Source organism: Electrona antarctica (assembly GCF_951216825.1).
Source record: "Electrona antarctica genome assembly, chromosome: 18".
NCBI lineage: Eukaryota > Metazoa > Chordata > Actinopteri > Myctophiformes > Myctophidae > Electrona > Electrona antarctica.
The window spans coordinates 37727543-37742940 of NC_136799.1; the positions used below are offsets into that span (position 1 = coordinate 37727543).

Consider the following 15398-nt stretch of genomic DNA (forward strand, 5'->3'; position numbering starts at 1 on the left):
ATGGACATATTACATAATACAATATATACGTAGTACGCGGCGTACGCCTCATTGGCCTGACACGATGTAGCAGTTTAGGATTTAGGATCGTTTACGTTAAAATATGTGTGTTTTCACACCAAATTACCAATTATCTTACACAGATAGTAAACACTAAAGAGTGTTGTTTATTAAATTGAACTGTCTGAGTAGCCTATCCTATGGCCTTTTAATAGACTTGTTCCTTTTTTCTGAGGGCACAAAGGCCAAATGCCAAGGCAGGAAAGCTATCAAATACAATAATTATTTAAATTGTCAAAGTCGACAGAATTTAATATGATTTATATATAAACTATCAACTGAAATAATCAGTGAAATAAATAAATACGCTTTAATTCATAAAATAATGTATTTTTTACTAGTTTTTGAGCCCCTCCTATATACAGCTTTTGTCCCCACAAACATTAAATGCCATTGACAATGAAGGGAAAATTGTCCCTACACGTCTCATATTTGCCATCGACAATGAAAGGAGAAATTAGGTCAAATGTCCGCCAAATATGACGTAAGTTTGTGGCAACAGGCAACAGGCATTTTGATTGGCCAGTATGAGATGATGCATGATGATGTACAATGATCAGAGCACCCCTCACTTCACACGGGTGTGACTTTTTGAGGCCTCCTATGCAGCTTTTGTCCTCAGTCCTCACACGTCTCAATATTTGTCATTGACAATGAAAGGAGAAATTAGGTCAAATATTGTCTGCTAAATCTTGCCCCCATGTCTCATATTTGCCATTGACAATGAAAGGAGAAATTAGGTCAAATGTCCGCCAAATATGATGTAAATTTAACCAACCAATCACATAAATTCAGTTGTTCATGAGATGATGTATGATGATGTATAATGATAAGAGCGCCCCTCACTTCACACAGGTGTGATTTATTTTCCCCCTTTTTCATTTTTTGAGGGGCCCTATAGCTTTGTGTGTCTGTGTACCACGAACGTGTTGATTTGATTGGCTGAGCACGGAATGTTATGTATGATGATGCAGGCGCGCCAACCCCCCCTAGGGTATGGGCACTGATGACGCAGAGGAGATAACACGCTCCGGCGCCCACAGCATCCTCTGTGAGAATCGAACCCAGGACCGTCTAGCTGTGAGGCAAAATAATGTATTGGAATTTATTCATTACATGCTCTCAGCCCTCACGTGGCAGTGTGTGGGTGAGGCATCATTGCATCAAGGTGGCCTCAGGGCATGTCATTTTGGTAACATTTCGGCCCATGATCTTCAGACTCACTGTCATTTCGTAAGAGGAAAGTGTATGCAAATGAGAACATCTAACATAAAAGTATACAATGCCAAAATTAGATCAATCATGGTGAGGTGCATGGCAATGGTTTGTGTTGTGTGACATCAGAACAAACCTCAGTGCAGCCTATATAAAATGTGAAGGCATAATGTTTCCCTGCCATCACTCTATAGGGTTTTGGCCCCCCGTGTTGAACTGTAGTCCCTGCTTTCGCCCTATGTAGTGCGATGAAGTCCCAGGACGATGATGGGAAAATGAGCGAGACTGTGGTCGTGCCGATCGATGAATGCAACCCCGTTATCAACAACACTGACAGTAGTGTGATGAAGTCCCAGGACGATGATGGGAATATGAGCGAGACTGTTGTCGTGCCGATCAGTGAATGCAACCCCGTTATCAACAACACTGACATTGAGATGGGAAACAACAGCAACTACGACGGCAAGAATATGGCTCTCTTCGAAGAGGAAATGGACAGCAACCCTATGGTTTCATCTCTCCTATATAAACTGGTGAACGTGAGCGAGGGGGCGGAGGAACATAAGGACACAGATGAAGACAAAGGACACAAAAAGAATATTGTCAAGAGCCCTCAAATGGGGACCTTCATGGGTGTCTACCTGCCCTGCCTCCAGAACATCCTGGGGGTCATGCTCTTCCTGCGTCTTCCCTGGATTGTAGGCACGGCAGGCATCATTCATTCCCTGGCCATAGTGTGCATGTGCTGCCTTTGTACCTTCTTGACGACCATATCCATGAGTGCAATTGCTACTAATGGCGTGGTACCCGCTGGAGGCTCCTATTATATGATCTCCAGATCTCTGGGTCCAGAGTTTGGAGGGGCTGTGGGCCTATGTTTCTACCTGGCCACAACATTTGGTGGCTCTTTGTCCATATTGGGTTCTATAGAGGTTTTGCTGACCTACATAATTCCTAAGGCGGCCATCTTCGATGCCTTGCTGAATAACATGCGCATTTATGGCACCTGTTCTTTGACACTCATGGCCCTGGTTACATTTATTGGCGTGAGGTACGTAAACAAACTTGCATTGGTCTTTCTTGCCTGTGTCATGGTATCAATTTTGTCTATTTTCGCCGGTGCCATCAAGTCCGCATTTCAGCCTCCTGACTTCCCCGTTTGCCTGTTGGGTAATCGCACGTTGCAGAACCATAACTTCGACAAGTGTCTGAAGACAGCGATCATCAACAATGTGACGGTCACCACAGAGCTGTGGAATCTGTTCTGCTCAGGTCCGGAGCTCAACGCCGCCTGTGATGAGTACTTCCATGTCAACGAAGTGACCACGCTGCAGGGGATCCCTGGGCTGACCAGTGGGGCCATCTCAGATAACATGTGGCCCAACTATGGTCCACTGCACATGCTCATAGAGAGAAGGCTCGTGCCATCTAACCCGGTAAATGATAACTCCAAGGACATCTACAAGCCATACGTGGTGAGCGACATCACCACCTACTTCACCCTGCTGGTCGGTATCTACTTCCCCTCTGTTACAGGTATCACGGCTGGTTCCAACCGATCAGGGGATCTGAAAGATGCCCAGAAGTCCATCCCCATCGGAACCCTCTTGGCTGTCGGCACCACCTCCTGCATCTATCTCCTCTGTGTTGTGCTGTTTAGTTCCTGCATTGAGGGCGTCGTGCTCCGAGATAAGTTTGGTGACTCTGTGAAAAAGAACCTTGTGATTGCTACACTCTCCTGGCCCTCTCCGTGGGTGATTGTGATTGGCTCCTTCTTCGCTAGCTGTGGGGCAGCGCTTCAGAATTTGATCGGAGCTCCACGTCTGCTGCAGGCCATTGCACGAGATGGCATAATACCATTCCTACAGGTGTTCGGCCATGGTAAAGCTAATGGGGAGCCCACCTGGGCTCTGCTGTTGACAGCAGGAATCTGTGAGATTGGCATTCTCATCGCCTCCGTGGATGCTGTCGCTCCCATCCTCGCCATGTTCACCCTAATATGTTACTTGTTTGTCAACCTGGCCTGTGCTCTTCAGACCCTGCTCCGCACACCCAACTGGAGACCACGCTTCAAATACTACCACTGGGCCCTGTCCTTCCTTGGTATGAGCTTGTGTCTTGCAATCATGTTCATGTCCTCATGGTCCTACGCTATCATAGCCATGGTCGTCGCTGGCTTCATCTACAAGTACATCGAATACAGAGGGGCAGAGAAGGAGTGGGGAGATGGGATCAGAAGTTTGTCCCTTAATGCTGCACACTATGCTCTTATTTGCCTTGAGGAGTCACCACCACATATCAAAAACTGGCGGCCTCAGATGTTGGTGCTACTTAACTTGGACTCGGAATTGTCTGTAAAACACCCTCGCCTGCTGTCCTTTACCAGTCAGTTGAAGGCAGGGAAAGGTCTGACTATAGTGGGGAGTGTTCTGAAAGGAAGTTATCTCAAGAAGGAAACAGAGGCCAAGAAGGCTGAGCAGAATGTCAAAACATGCATAAAAGCGGAACATACCAAGGGTTTCTGTCACGTTGTGGTGTCCTCCAACCTGCGCGATGGATTCTCCCTCCTCATCCAGTCAGCCGGGCTGGGAGGGATGAAGCACAACTCGGTGCTGATGGCCTGGCCTGCCACCTGGAAGCAGCCCAACCACTCGCAGTCCTGGAAGAACTTCATAGAAACCGTACGTGAGACCACAGTGGCTCATCAGGCCTTGCTTGTGGCCAAGAATGTCGATAATTTCCCTACCAACCAAGATCGTCTCGGGGAGGGTACCATTGATGTGTGGTGGGTGGTTCATGATGGAGGGATGCTGATGCTGCTGCCCTTTCTACTCCGACAGCACAAGGTGTGGAGGAAATGCAAAATGCGTGTCTTCACCGTTGCCCAGATGGAGGACAACTCCGAGCAAATGAAGAAGGACCTCCAGATGTTCCTCTACCACCTCCGACTGGAGGCAGAGGTGGAGGTGATGGAGATGCACGACAATGACATCTCAGCCTTCACCTATGAGAAGACACTTGAGATGGAGCAACGGTCTCAAATGCTCAAAAAGATGCAGCTGTCCAGGGCGGAGCGGGGGAGAGAGGCTCAGTGGATCCATGACAGGAACATAGCACCTCAGTCTTCACGCCACGACAAGGCCAAGACTACGCCTGAGCTGGTCCACATGACCTGGACCAAGGATAAGAGCGAACGCCCTCGCCACCGCGAGTCTAATGCCAGTGTGCCTGTAAGTGAATTATTCAACCACAAACCAAACCAGAAAAATGTCCGTCGTATGCACACAGCTGTGAAGCTGAACCAAGTGGTTGTAAATAAGTCCCAGGGAGCTCATCTTGTCCTGCTCAATATGCCTGGTCCACCTAAGGACAAAGAAGGTGACGCAAACTACATGGAGTTCCTGGAGGTTCTTCTAGAGGGCCTCAACAGGGTCCTTTTGGTCCGGGGTGGTGGTCGTGAGGTCATTACCATCTACTCTTAGGAAAATAACCAGGAGATTATTAGATTATGTGGATCTTGGACTTCATGTAACCAGCCTGTGACATCGGGAATCTATAGGACTCCAAAGCAAGTAGATCTGCACTAAAGACAATAGAGTCCGTTTTTGTGCGGCGCTAACAGCTCCAACATGTGGCTTTGTGTGTATGTCTACCAAACTCCACCCCCACCTATGACGTCATGTACTTGATTGTAGGTGCAACAGATCAGCTCAATTCTTCTACTGCAGTTTTTCTGGAAATCCCATAAATCAAAGTATTACCATTGTCTGCCGATTACTGGGAATCCCGTAAATGAGCGCTTTATATCAATATGAAGTGACTGCCCTGCACACCAGCCTGTAGTCATGCCCGGGTTGCTATGCAACGCCTACGTCAGTCCCAGTAATGGGATCTTTGCACACTGCCCCCATAGAGACCCACTCAAAGTGGGATCTAAAATGCCCCGTAACTCTGAAACTACGAGCGCTGTCTGTGGTTTTTTTAATTCAGTTAAATGAGTGCATGAAGAGAAATTAGGAGATACTGAAGTGTTGTCGTGCCATACCAATTGAACTGGGAAAAGAAAACATCTGGTCATCTGGATTCCTATAGATCCACATGGCGAGGGTTCACGAGGATCTCGGATTTCATGTGGCCAGTGACCTAGCATCAGTTATCTATGACCTATCCATGCCGTTAAAAAGGGTACTATGGATACGTTTTGTACTTTATTTTATTATCTGGACAAATGGTGCAATTGGAGAAGCTAACTGTTGGACGAGCTACCAATAGAGTTTGAAGGACTTTTTTTCTTCTTTTTTTTCTGTGTGTAATTTAAATTGTCACTTTTTTACACAGTTAAGGTCTCCACACACCGGGCGCGAATCGGATGCGAATTCGGATTTTTAGCGGCGTTTCTCCATCGGTTTCCCGAAAAACGCGGCCGGCGTGCAACCACCTTTATAGTACTTTTTGACACAGTTACACCCAAACAGTACGATATGCATACGTGTGGACAAACTATTGTGCTCCATACAAGGAAGAGCAAAATCAATCTGGTAAAGACCTGAGGAGAGGTATATATAGGGATGTATAAGGGTTAAACACAGATGAAAGTAGTCTGATCATATATTTTACAATTGAACATTGCAGCGCTTTGGATATCCTGTATCATATATGTTCTCTCATGATTTAATGAAATTGGCATCCCGACCTGAAAATGTATGTTCTGTTTACTAAAGAGCGGGCTTCAGTAAACAGAAAATAAATTTTGAAATGGTGAGATAGATCCCTGCTATTGAATACTCTACACAGCAATCAGCAATTTCAAACACAGCTGTTTGGTCAAACCATGTGACTCCCAGGTCTCACACGTATCAAACGAATGTTCTGTGCTCTGTCTGTGATTAATGGCTGCCATAGGAGGGGTTAGCGCCTCTCAAAAATACACCACCATCATCATCATCATCATCATCATAATCATAATTTTCATGTTGTCTAATGCAGCAGTTCTCAAATGGTTTTGTGCCAAGATAATAAAAACAAAAATGACTATACACCTACCTTTTAAATTAATTACAATAAATTATTATTATTATTATTATTATTATTATTATTATTATTATTATTATTATTATTATTATTATTATTATTATACATTGTCGTGATTTGAATTGGGATGTTTTTACTGGACCAATGACGAATAGTCTATGCAGACAAATGGGAACAAATTCCTGACTGACTGTTTGCTGTGTGTCATTCTCTTGGTCATGCTATTTATGACTTTATCTCACTGTCACTATTGAAATATAGCAGAAATTGAACAGAATAGTCCCCACTCCACTATGGTGTACTGTAGACAAATGGGAACACATTCCTGAATGACTATTTGCTGTGTGTCATTCTCTTGGTCATGCCATTTATGACTTTATCTCACTGTATTGAAATATAGCAGCAATAATTGAACACCACTCCTTTGGGGTGTTTTTTGTCACATTAGGTGAAATTCGTCCTCTACGTTTTACCCATCCTATAGCAACTATGGGAGCAGTGAGCAGCCATTGGATTCTACGGCGCTCAGGGAGCAATTTGGGGGTATCATTGCTCAGGGTCACACATCGACACATTTCTGACCTGGCCTGGAATCGTACCTGGGACAACCAGGGGCCCTGGCTCCCCAGGCTAGAGAGAAATGTCCAAGCATACAGTGCCAAATTCAGGACATATTGCATGGGCGCATGCACAAATTGGCATTGTTAAGCAGGCATGGCAATGGCAATGTGGTGTGTGTGTTGTCAGACCAAAGCTCTGGTGAGCCTATATACATACAACAATGTGTTGTATCAGCTGTAAAACAGAAGGCAGGTAGAACGTCTTCATGTTTGCGTACCACCAAGTGCTTAACTGCCGTGCCTGTTTTTACCCCGGGAATGCGTGCAACAAGGGCCCAAGACACAGAGGGAGACACAGGGGATATGAGCGAGAACTTTGTAGCTGTGCCGATCGGTGAATGCAACACAAACAACACAAATGATGTCTATGACAACTATGATGTCAAGAACATGGCCCTCTTTGAAGAAGAGATCGACAGCAAACCTATGGTTTCATCTCTCAGTAAATGGTCAAACTACACCAATCTCACACAGGGGGCTCAGGAACATGAGGAGGCTGATGAAAATGAGGGAAGCAAAAAGAAAACTATCAAGAAACCTCAAATGGGCACCTTCATGGGTGTCTACCTGCCCTGCCTTCAGAACATCCTGGGGGTTATCCTCTTCTTGCGTCTCCCCTGGATTGTCGGCACAGCAGGCATTGTGGAGTCTCTGGCCATGGTGTGCCTGTGTTGCCTCTGTACTTTCTTGACTGCAATATCCATGAGTGCCGTTGCTACTAATGGCATGGTACCGGCTGGAGGTTCCTACTATATGATCTCCAGATCTCTGGGTCCAGAGTTTGGTGGAGCTGTGGGCCTCCTTTTCTACCTGGGAACAACCTTCGCTGGCGCTATGTACATATTGGGTGTTATAGAAGTTTTGCTGATCTATATTGAGCCTAAGTCGGCCATCTTTGTGGCTGAGAGTATGGAGGACGAGGTGGATGCCATGTTGAATAACATGCGTGTTTATGGCACCTGTTTTTTGGTATTCACGTCTCTGGTTGTATATGTCGGCATGAAGTATGTAAACAAACTGGCCTTGGTCTTCCTCACCTGTGTCATCCTATCCATCTTAGCTATCTATGCCGGTGTCATCAAGTCCGCCTTTGAGCCTCCAGAATTCCCTGTTTGCCTGTTGGGGAATCGCACGTTGAAGAACCATAACTTCGACAAGTGTCTGAAGACAGAGATCATCAACAATGTGACGGTCACCACAGAGCTGTGGAATCTGTTCTGCTCAGGGCCGGAGCTCAACGCCACTTGTGACGAGTACTTCCATGTCAACAAAGTGACCACGCTGCAGGGGATCCCCGGGCTGACCAGTGGGGTCATCTCAGATAACATGTGGCCAAACTATGGTCCACTGGGCATGCTGATAAAAAACAGGCGCCTGGAGTCTACCTCGGTAGCCGATAACTCCAAGGACATCTATAAGCCATATGTGTTAAACGATATTGCCACCTACTTCACCCTGCTGGTCGGTATCTACTTCCCCTCCGTCACAGGTATCATGGCTGGTTCCAACCGGTCAGGGGATCTACGAGACGCCCAGAAGTCCATCCCCACCGGAACCATCCTGGCTATCGCCACTACCTCCAGCATCTACGTCAGCTGTGTTGTACTGTTTGGTGCCTGTATTGAGGGTGTTGTTCTCCGAGACAAGTTTGGTGAGTCTGTGAAAGGGAACCTTGTGATTGGCACACTGTCCTGGCCCTCACCTTGGGTAATTGTGATTGGCTCCTTTTTCTCCTGCTGTGGGGCAGCGCTTCAAAGTTTGACCGGAGCCCCACGTCTGCTGCAGGCCATTGCTCGAGATGGAATAATACCATTCCTACAAGTATTTGGCCATGGTAAAGCTAATGGAGAGCCCACCTGGGCACTGCTGTTGACTGCAGGAATCTGTGAGCTCGGCATCCTCATCGCCTCCCTGGACGTTGTGGCTCCCATCACCTCCATGTTCTTCTTGATGTGTTACATGTTTGTCAACCTGGCCTGTGCTATTCAGACCCTGCTCAGCACACCCAACTGGAGACCACGCTTCAAATACTACCACTGGGCCTTGTCCTTCCTTGGTATGAGTTTGTGTCTTGCAATCATGTTCATTTCCTCTTGGGTCTACGCTATCATAGCCATGGTCATCGCTAGCTTCATCTACAAGTACATTGAATACAGAGGGGCAGAGACGGAGTGGGGAGATGGGATCAGGGGTATGTCTCTTAATGCTGCACGCTATGCTCTTAGAAACCTTGAGGAGTCACCACCACATGCCAAAAACTGGCGGCCTCAGTTGTTGGTTCTACTTAACATGGACACAGATCTGGTTGTGAAACATCCTCGCTTGCTGTCCTTTACCACTCAGTTGAAGGCAGGGAAAGGCTTGATTATAGTGGGGAATGTCCTGAAAGGAACTTATCTCAAGAAGTACTCTGAGGCCAAGAAAGCTGAGCAGAACATCAGGTCCTCGATGACAGCAGAATGTACCAAGGGTTTCTGCCATGTTGTTGTGTCTTCCAACTTACGAGAAGGCTTCTCTCACCTCATCCAGTTATCCGGGCTGGGAGGGATGAAACCCAACTCAATCTTGATGGCCTGGCCTACCACCTGGAAGCAGTCCAATTCAGTCCAGTCCTGGAAGAACTTCATAGAAACGGTCCGTGAGACCACAGCAGCCGAACATGCCTTGCTTGTAGCCAAGAACGTGGACAGTTTCCCTACCAACCAGGACCGTATGGGGGAAGGTACCATTGATGTGTGGTGGGTGGTTCATGATGGAGGGATGATGATTCTGATTCCCTTCCTGCTCCGACAGCACAAGGTATGGAGGAAATGCAAGATACGTGTCTTCACTGTGGCCCAGGAGCATGACAACTCCATCAAAATGAAGAAGGACCTACAGATGTTCCTCTACCACCTCCGACTGGACACACAAGTGGAGGTGGTGGAAATGCCAGACAGTGACATCTCAGCCTTCACCTATGATAAGACACTCGTGATGGAGCAAAGGTCTCAGATGCTCAATAATTTGGCTCTCTCCAAGATGGAGCAGGAGAGAGAGGCCCAGCTGATCCATGACAGAAACACGGGGTCTCACGCCGCGCCCATCAAGGGCACGACCACTCCTGAGCAGGTTCACGTAAAGGAGAAGAGCCACCGCAAGCGTAATGGCAACGTCGATGTGTCTGACCTCAGCCAGACACCGAACCAGAAAAATGTTAGCTGGATGCACTCAGCTGTGAAGCTGAATGAGCTGGTTGTCAGTAAGTCCAAGGGAGCTCATCTGGTCCTGCTTAACATGCCCGGACCGCCAAATGACAGAGAAGGTGATGCAAACTACATGGAGTTCCTGGAGGTTCTGTTAGAGGGCCTCAACCAGGTCCTCTTGGTTCGCGGTGGTGGTCGTGAGGTCGTTACCATTTACTCTTAGGAAAAGGAACCGAAGCACACACAATGGCTCCCCACCATGCACAAACAGGCCATCGCCATTGATGCATGCCGTGTTCAGTCAAAATATCAGTCATTATGTCATTTGTTTGAGCTTTGCTCTTTTTACAAAGCTTTAGATCTTGGTTACTGAATGCTCGGATCAGTCGCTTGAGCTGCCTCAAGCGACCTGTGCTGAGGGTTGCAAATCACCCGTGGCTTCCTGTGAGGTTATGGTTAAGTTAGGGTTTGGGATAGTGTTAGTTCGGAATTATGGGAGGTCGGAATTTTGACATGGCACCGCCACCACCAACAACCATGAGGAAATCAATGCTACCATGCTCTTACTCTCATAAGCAAGCAAGTCAACCATGACGGGCTGATGGGCTCCTGTTGTGGAAGCCCTTTCAAGTAAGTCTAGCCTTGTGTTGCTGCCTACAACATACATACCACACCAAGGGCAACGACTCTACCCCAATTATTTTACTATCTTTCTCTTCCCAGTGGCCACTGTGTTATAAATGTCCCTTCGCCATACAGATGTGAGTGCACCTGGTCCAGAGAATCTCCCAACTGGAAGGGAGAATTTCCAAACGGAATGGAATCAACTCTCCCACAGTCAGCATGGGTCACTACTCCTCACCAGTACCAGTACTGCAATGATCATGATAGAAATATTGCTTCACATACCTGTTTGGCAAGGGGCAGTGGTACAATTCAATTGTTACGCATATATACTGTATGTTTAGTACCTGCAAATCATATCAATTAAATTAATTCAATTCCAAACGCATTAAACACAATTGGTCTGAAAAGGTCTCTCATCAGGGGGTTCTGAGACATTCTGTAACACTGCCTGTCTCTCTGTTTGACTTCTCAGTCAATTCCCATGTCCTCATTCCTTACTGTACTTTCTCCACAATCCAGTTTTTATTTATTTATTGTGCAACATAACCCCACCTGCTGTACACTTCACAGCTACTGTACACACACAGCACGAAATATAGACAATGCAGAAAGACATTTTTTTCCAATCACTTGGATGAACAAAAGTTGCGAAATGACAAAAGTGAAAATGATAAAGACGACCACAACAGTAGTTACATCCACCCGGATGCCTAATCTTTATTTTGAGTTATTATTTATAAAAACATATATATTTAAAGTTTCTTTTAAGAGTCTGAGTCTTGTCCTTCAGACTCAGTCAGAGGGTCTGACCCTCCGCAGGGTGCTGAAGCTCAGTGGAAGTACCGGAGTTAAAAAGATACGGTTGGTAATGGGTATTACCGGTATTATCATTGTAAATGTATTTTGACAAACAAATGAAAAGAAATAATGGTCTGGGGACCACCTGTGTATTACCCTATACCCCCCCATTGCACTTTCATTCTCATCTGGAGGGGGCAACAGCACGCCAACTCCCTTGAGAAAGAAACTCTTACAGTATGTGCTAGTGTGCTAGTGGTTCCCAAACTTTTTAAATTAGATATTCGCCTGTGACCCAAACGAATGAAAATAGCAGATCACATTGTGATCAGTGGTTTCTATTCCTTCCACTAATCTGTAAATACTAATATCATGTGTATTTACATGCACAAATTAGTGTACTGTATACCAGTTGTGTGTTACTGCACACTTGCACAGATGTACATAGGAAAGGAATACTTGAAGCCTATAATTACATGCCTAATGTAATTATAATGTAAATATACTGCACAGTGCACACAGCTGTTGCTGCTACAGTATCTCGTTTTCAATATATATATTTTTTGAAGGGCGCTATAGCCACTCCTATGCCCAGCTTTGCATGTGCGTGCGTGTGCGTGCGCGTGTGCGTGTGCGTGTGTGTGTGTGTGTGTGTGTGTGCGTACCCCATTGCCATGATTTGATTGGCTGAGGGCTTAAAAAGTGAGGACGCCAAAAGTGATTGCCTGGAATGTGACGATGTATGATGATAAGAGCGCCCCTCAATTCACTCGAGTGTGATTGTTTTCTTCATATTATGGTATAGTCTACTGCAATATTATGTATTTTTGAGCGGTGCAGCTGCTCCAATGCACAGCTTTGTGTGTACTGTAGGTCTACTGTAGGTCTGTCTGTCCGTTTGAGCACAGAAGATTGAACATCATGTTGCTGACATCATCAGACGTCATGAAATAAAAGTGTGATTTTATTATTATTATCGTGTGCATATTATAATATGTTGCAGTCTTGCAGATGTCGCTGCTGTATCCAAGGACGGGTTTGGGTGGAGGACATGTCCCCCATGCCTCCTGCCCCCAAATACGTCCCTGGGAACAAGCAGAGAAATGAAGTCCTCTCAGCAGAGCCTCTGCTCTACAGAGATGTCAATGTTTCCTCGGCCTCCAGATTATTTGTATTTGGAACAAAAAATCACAATTGTGTGAAAATACATGATCTTGACGATCATGTATGATGACATCGCTTTTTACTTTTTACTGTGGTGTCAGAGTAAATGTATTTCGCCATTGACTTGGCTTGAAAGTTTGTGCGGAATAAATTATTCCGTAAAAGGTCCATAGACTTGGCTGCCACATGACGTCACGGAGAAGGCACACACAAAACCATGCGTTGGAGCGGCGCTAGCCGATGTAAATCAAAAAGATTTATATCTGAAAATAAACACGTACAATTGGAAAAGGTGAGGCTGAAGGAAGGGCTTCCTCACATAATACACTTCATAATCGTCACCCTTTGGCGGTGGGATCATGTCTGGGGTAACTGCAGAGCTGGCCTCACGTCATCGTCGTCGATGCCCAGGGAAGGGGGTTCGGTCTCGGTCTTGTCTTCCTCCTCATCTTCAGTAACCTCGCCAGGGCTACTCACTGGACGCCGACAGGCCGTACTCATGGATCGGCTGTCATGTACAGTTCCCTTCACGTGTGAGATTATGAGATAAGGGTGGACATCTCATCACCTGTGGTAGTAGCTCAGACAGCTTATTACAGTTCGGAGTCCTGATTTAAGGCTGTTATCCACAAGCAAAATAAAAATGAAAAAGTCAACATTTTCACAAAAGTCTACCAAACCCTTTGGGATTCCATTACCAAACTCTCTCTCCTCTCCTTTCCTTTCCTACTTTCTCTCTTACTTGTGGAACATGGTAACATTTGAGATCAGTCGAGGGACGGTAGGTTGGACGTGGGGGAAGGCTCAGCAACAGCTACCGTTGGAACTTTTGATAGGCTTGCTCTGAATCTTGATGTTGGACTTCTCTGATGCGGTGGCCTTGGACCCCAATTTCTTCTTGATCTCAGCCGCCATGGTCATTATGGCTTGCTCTACATTGGTGCCGTGTTTTGTGCTGGTCTCCACATAAGGAATCCCCAATTTGTCTGCAAATTCCTTAGCCGTGGTATAATCCACAGCCCTCTTTGTTGCAAGGTCACATTTGTTGCCCACCAACATCTTGTTAACGTTGTCACTGGAGTAGCGGTCGATCTCCTGCAGCCACTGATTCACATTGTTGAACGACTCCTGATCTGTGACATCATAAACTACAATGATGCCATGAGCTCCTCTGTAGTAACTAGACGTGATCGTCTTGAACCGTTCCTGACCGGCCGTATCCCATATCTGAAGTTTGACGGTCTTTCCGTCTAACTCTATTTGTTTTACTTTGAAGTCCACACCGATGGTGCTGACATAGTTCTCTGTATACACCTCGTCTGCAAACCGGAGGAGGAGACAAGACTTTCCAACACCGGAATCACCAATCAGGAGCATTTTGAATATATAGTCATATTCGGGATTCATCATTGACTACACAAGATAAACGGAAATAATATTTATACAGATATATATTTTTATTGTGGATTACCTTTAAGTGTGTTGCGTAACCAAAAGGTACAACGATATTACCAAAGAGCAACAAAGGGCCTCAGAGATGGAAGCAGAACATAAAGTCCAAATATCTTTCACTTCCTCTCTCATCTTCCACACCTTATATTGGCTGACCAGAGCTCTGGTTTGATGTCATTTGTTTGATGTCACACAAACTGTTGCCAAGCCAACAGTGCCAATTTCCACAGGCTCCTTTTTTTCTCATGACATGCCTGGACAACTATCTGCACACAGTCTCTCTTAAATGGTATTAGATCCATTGAATTTCAATTCAACTTGCCAGCCAAAACATTTCTAATACTAACAACCACTAACAACTGGGCCACGGCTGAGCGGTCCGGGCACCTGGACCGGTGTTCGCGGGTTCGAGCCCGTCGGCCTTTGCCGCATGTCTTCCCCCTGTCTTCCCCTGTTCAAAAATTACTGTACCCTATCAATAAAGGCAAAAGCAAAAAAAGATATATTTAAAAAATATATATATCTTATATCTATAAGAAAAATACCTTATTTATGTATTATATTTTCTAACCTTTTTAATAAAAATCACACCCGTGTGAACTGAGTGGTGTAAGGTCTTATATAGACTGATCAGCTGTGGTCTGACGTAATGTCTGACGTAATTAAATCACACCCGTGTGAACTGGGTGACCATAGCAACCATGCTCATTTTCTGGTACGAACAGACAGGCAGACAAACAGACAGACACGTAAACTAACAAAGCCAGTTAGTGGTTTACACAACTCAAAAATCTATTTTGTATCATCATTACACTTCATCTGTGTGGACAGAATGCGTCCTCAGATATTGCGTACTGTGACTGGCTGGAAGGTGTGTCATTACTTGTGCAAGCAGAGCCCACAACTACTGCGATCGGCTGGGTATGTCCATGTTGTCCACCGGCCAATAAGGGACCACCATTCTTGATGACGTAACTAATGTATAATATAAGGTCAATAACGGGTCTAAAGGATTTAGAACAGCAGTTGTATTAGACATCAGTTAGTAGCAGTACTTGCGCGCTCTGCTTGAACACAAGTAGGCCATGTATGGCCTACTTCTGTGCAAGGAGAAAGTTGGCAGCTCGACAGTGTATTTCTAGTTCTGCACTGTGATTGGCTGAGCATCACATAACGGGTGTGCCACAAGGGACACCCGTTACAAGTGACAGATAGAGGGGGGGGAGACAGAAGGGGAAAGAGAAGG

At 45.8% G+C, this 15398-nt stretch overlaps 3 protein-coding genes across 3 annotated transcripts; 2 read left to right on the forward strand and 1 right to left on the reverse strand.

Moving 5' to 3' along the window:
- Window positions 1-1523: 1523 nt before the first annotated feature.
- Window positions 1524-4757, forward strand: LOC306941880 (solute carrier family 12 member 7-like; the record flags this gene model as incomplete). Its single annotated transcript, XM_079527520.1, has 1 exon — window positions 1524-4757. The coding sequence occupies one exon, from the start codon at window positions 1524-1526 to the stop codon at window positions 4755-4757; it is 3234 nt and encodes a 1077-aa protein (XP_079383646.1).
- Window positions 4758-7316: 2559 nt separating this feature from the next.
- LOC306942163 (solute carrier family 12 member 7-like) lies at window positions 7317-10334 on the forward strand (the record flags this gene model as incomplete). Its single annotated transcript, XM_079527912.1, has 1 exon — window positions 7317-10334. One exon carries the CDS (start codon window positions 7317-7319, stop codon window positions 10332-10334), a length of 3018 nt encoding a protein of 1005 aa, XP_079384038.1.
- A 3170-nt stretch (window positions 10335-13504) lies between these two features.
- LOC306942205 (ras-related protein ORAB-1-like) lies at window positions 13505-14107 on the reverse strand (the record flags this gene model as incomplete). The annotated part of the gene is made up of 1 exon (XM_079527977.1): window positions 13505-14107. The coding sequence occupies one exon, from the start codon at window positions 14105-14107 to the stop codon at window positions 13505-13507; it is 603 nt and encodes a 200-aa protein (XP_079384103.1).
- Window positions 14108-15398: the final 1291 nt, after the last annotated feature.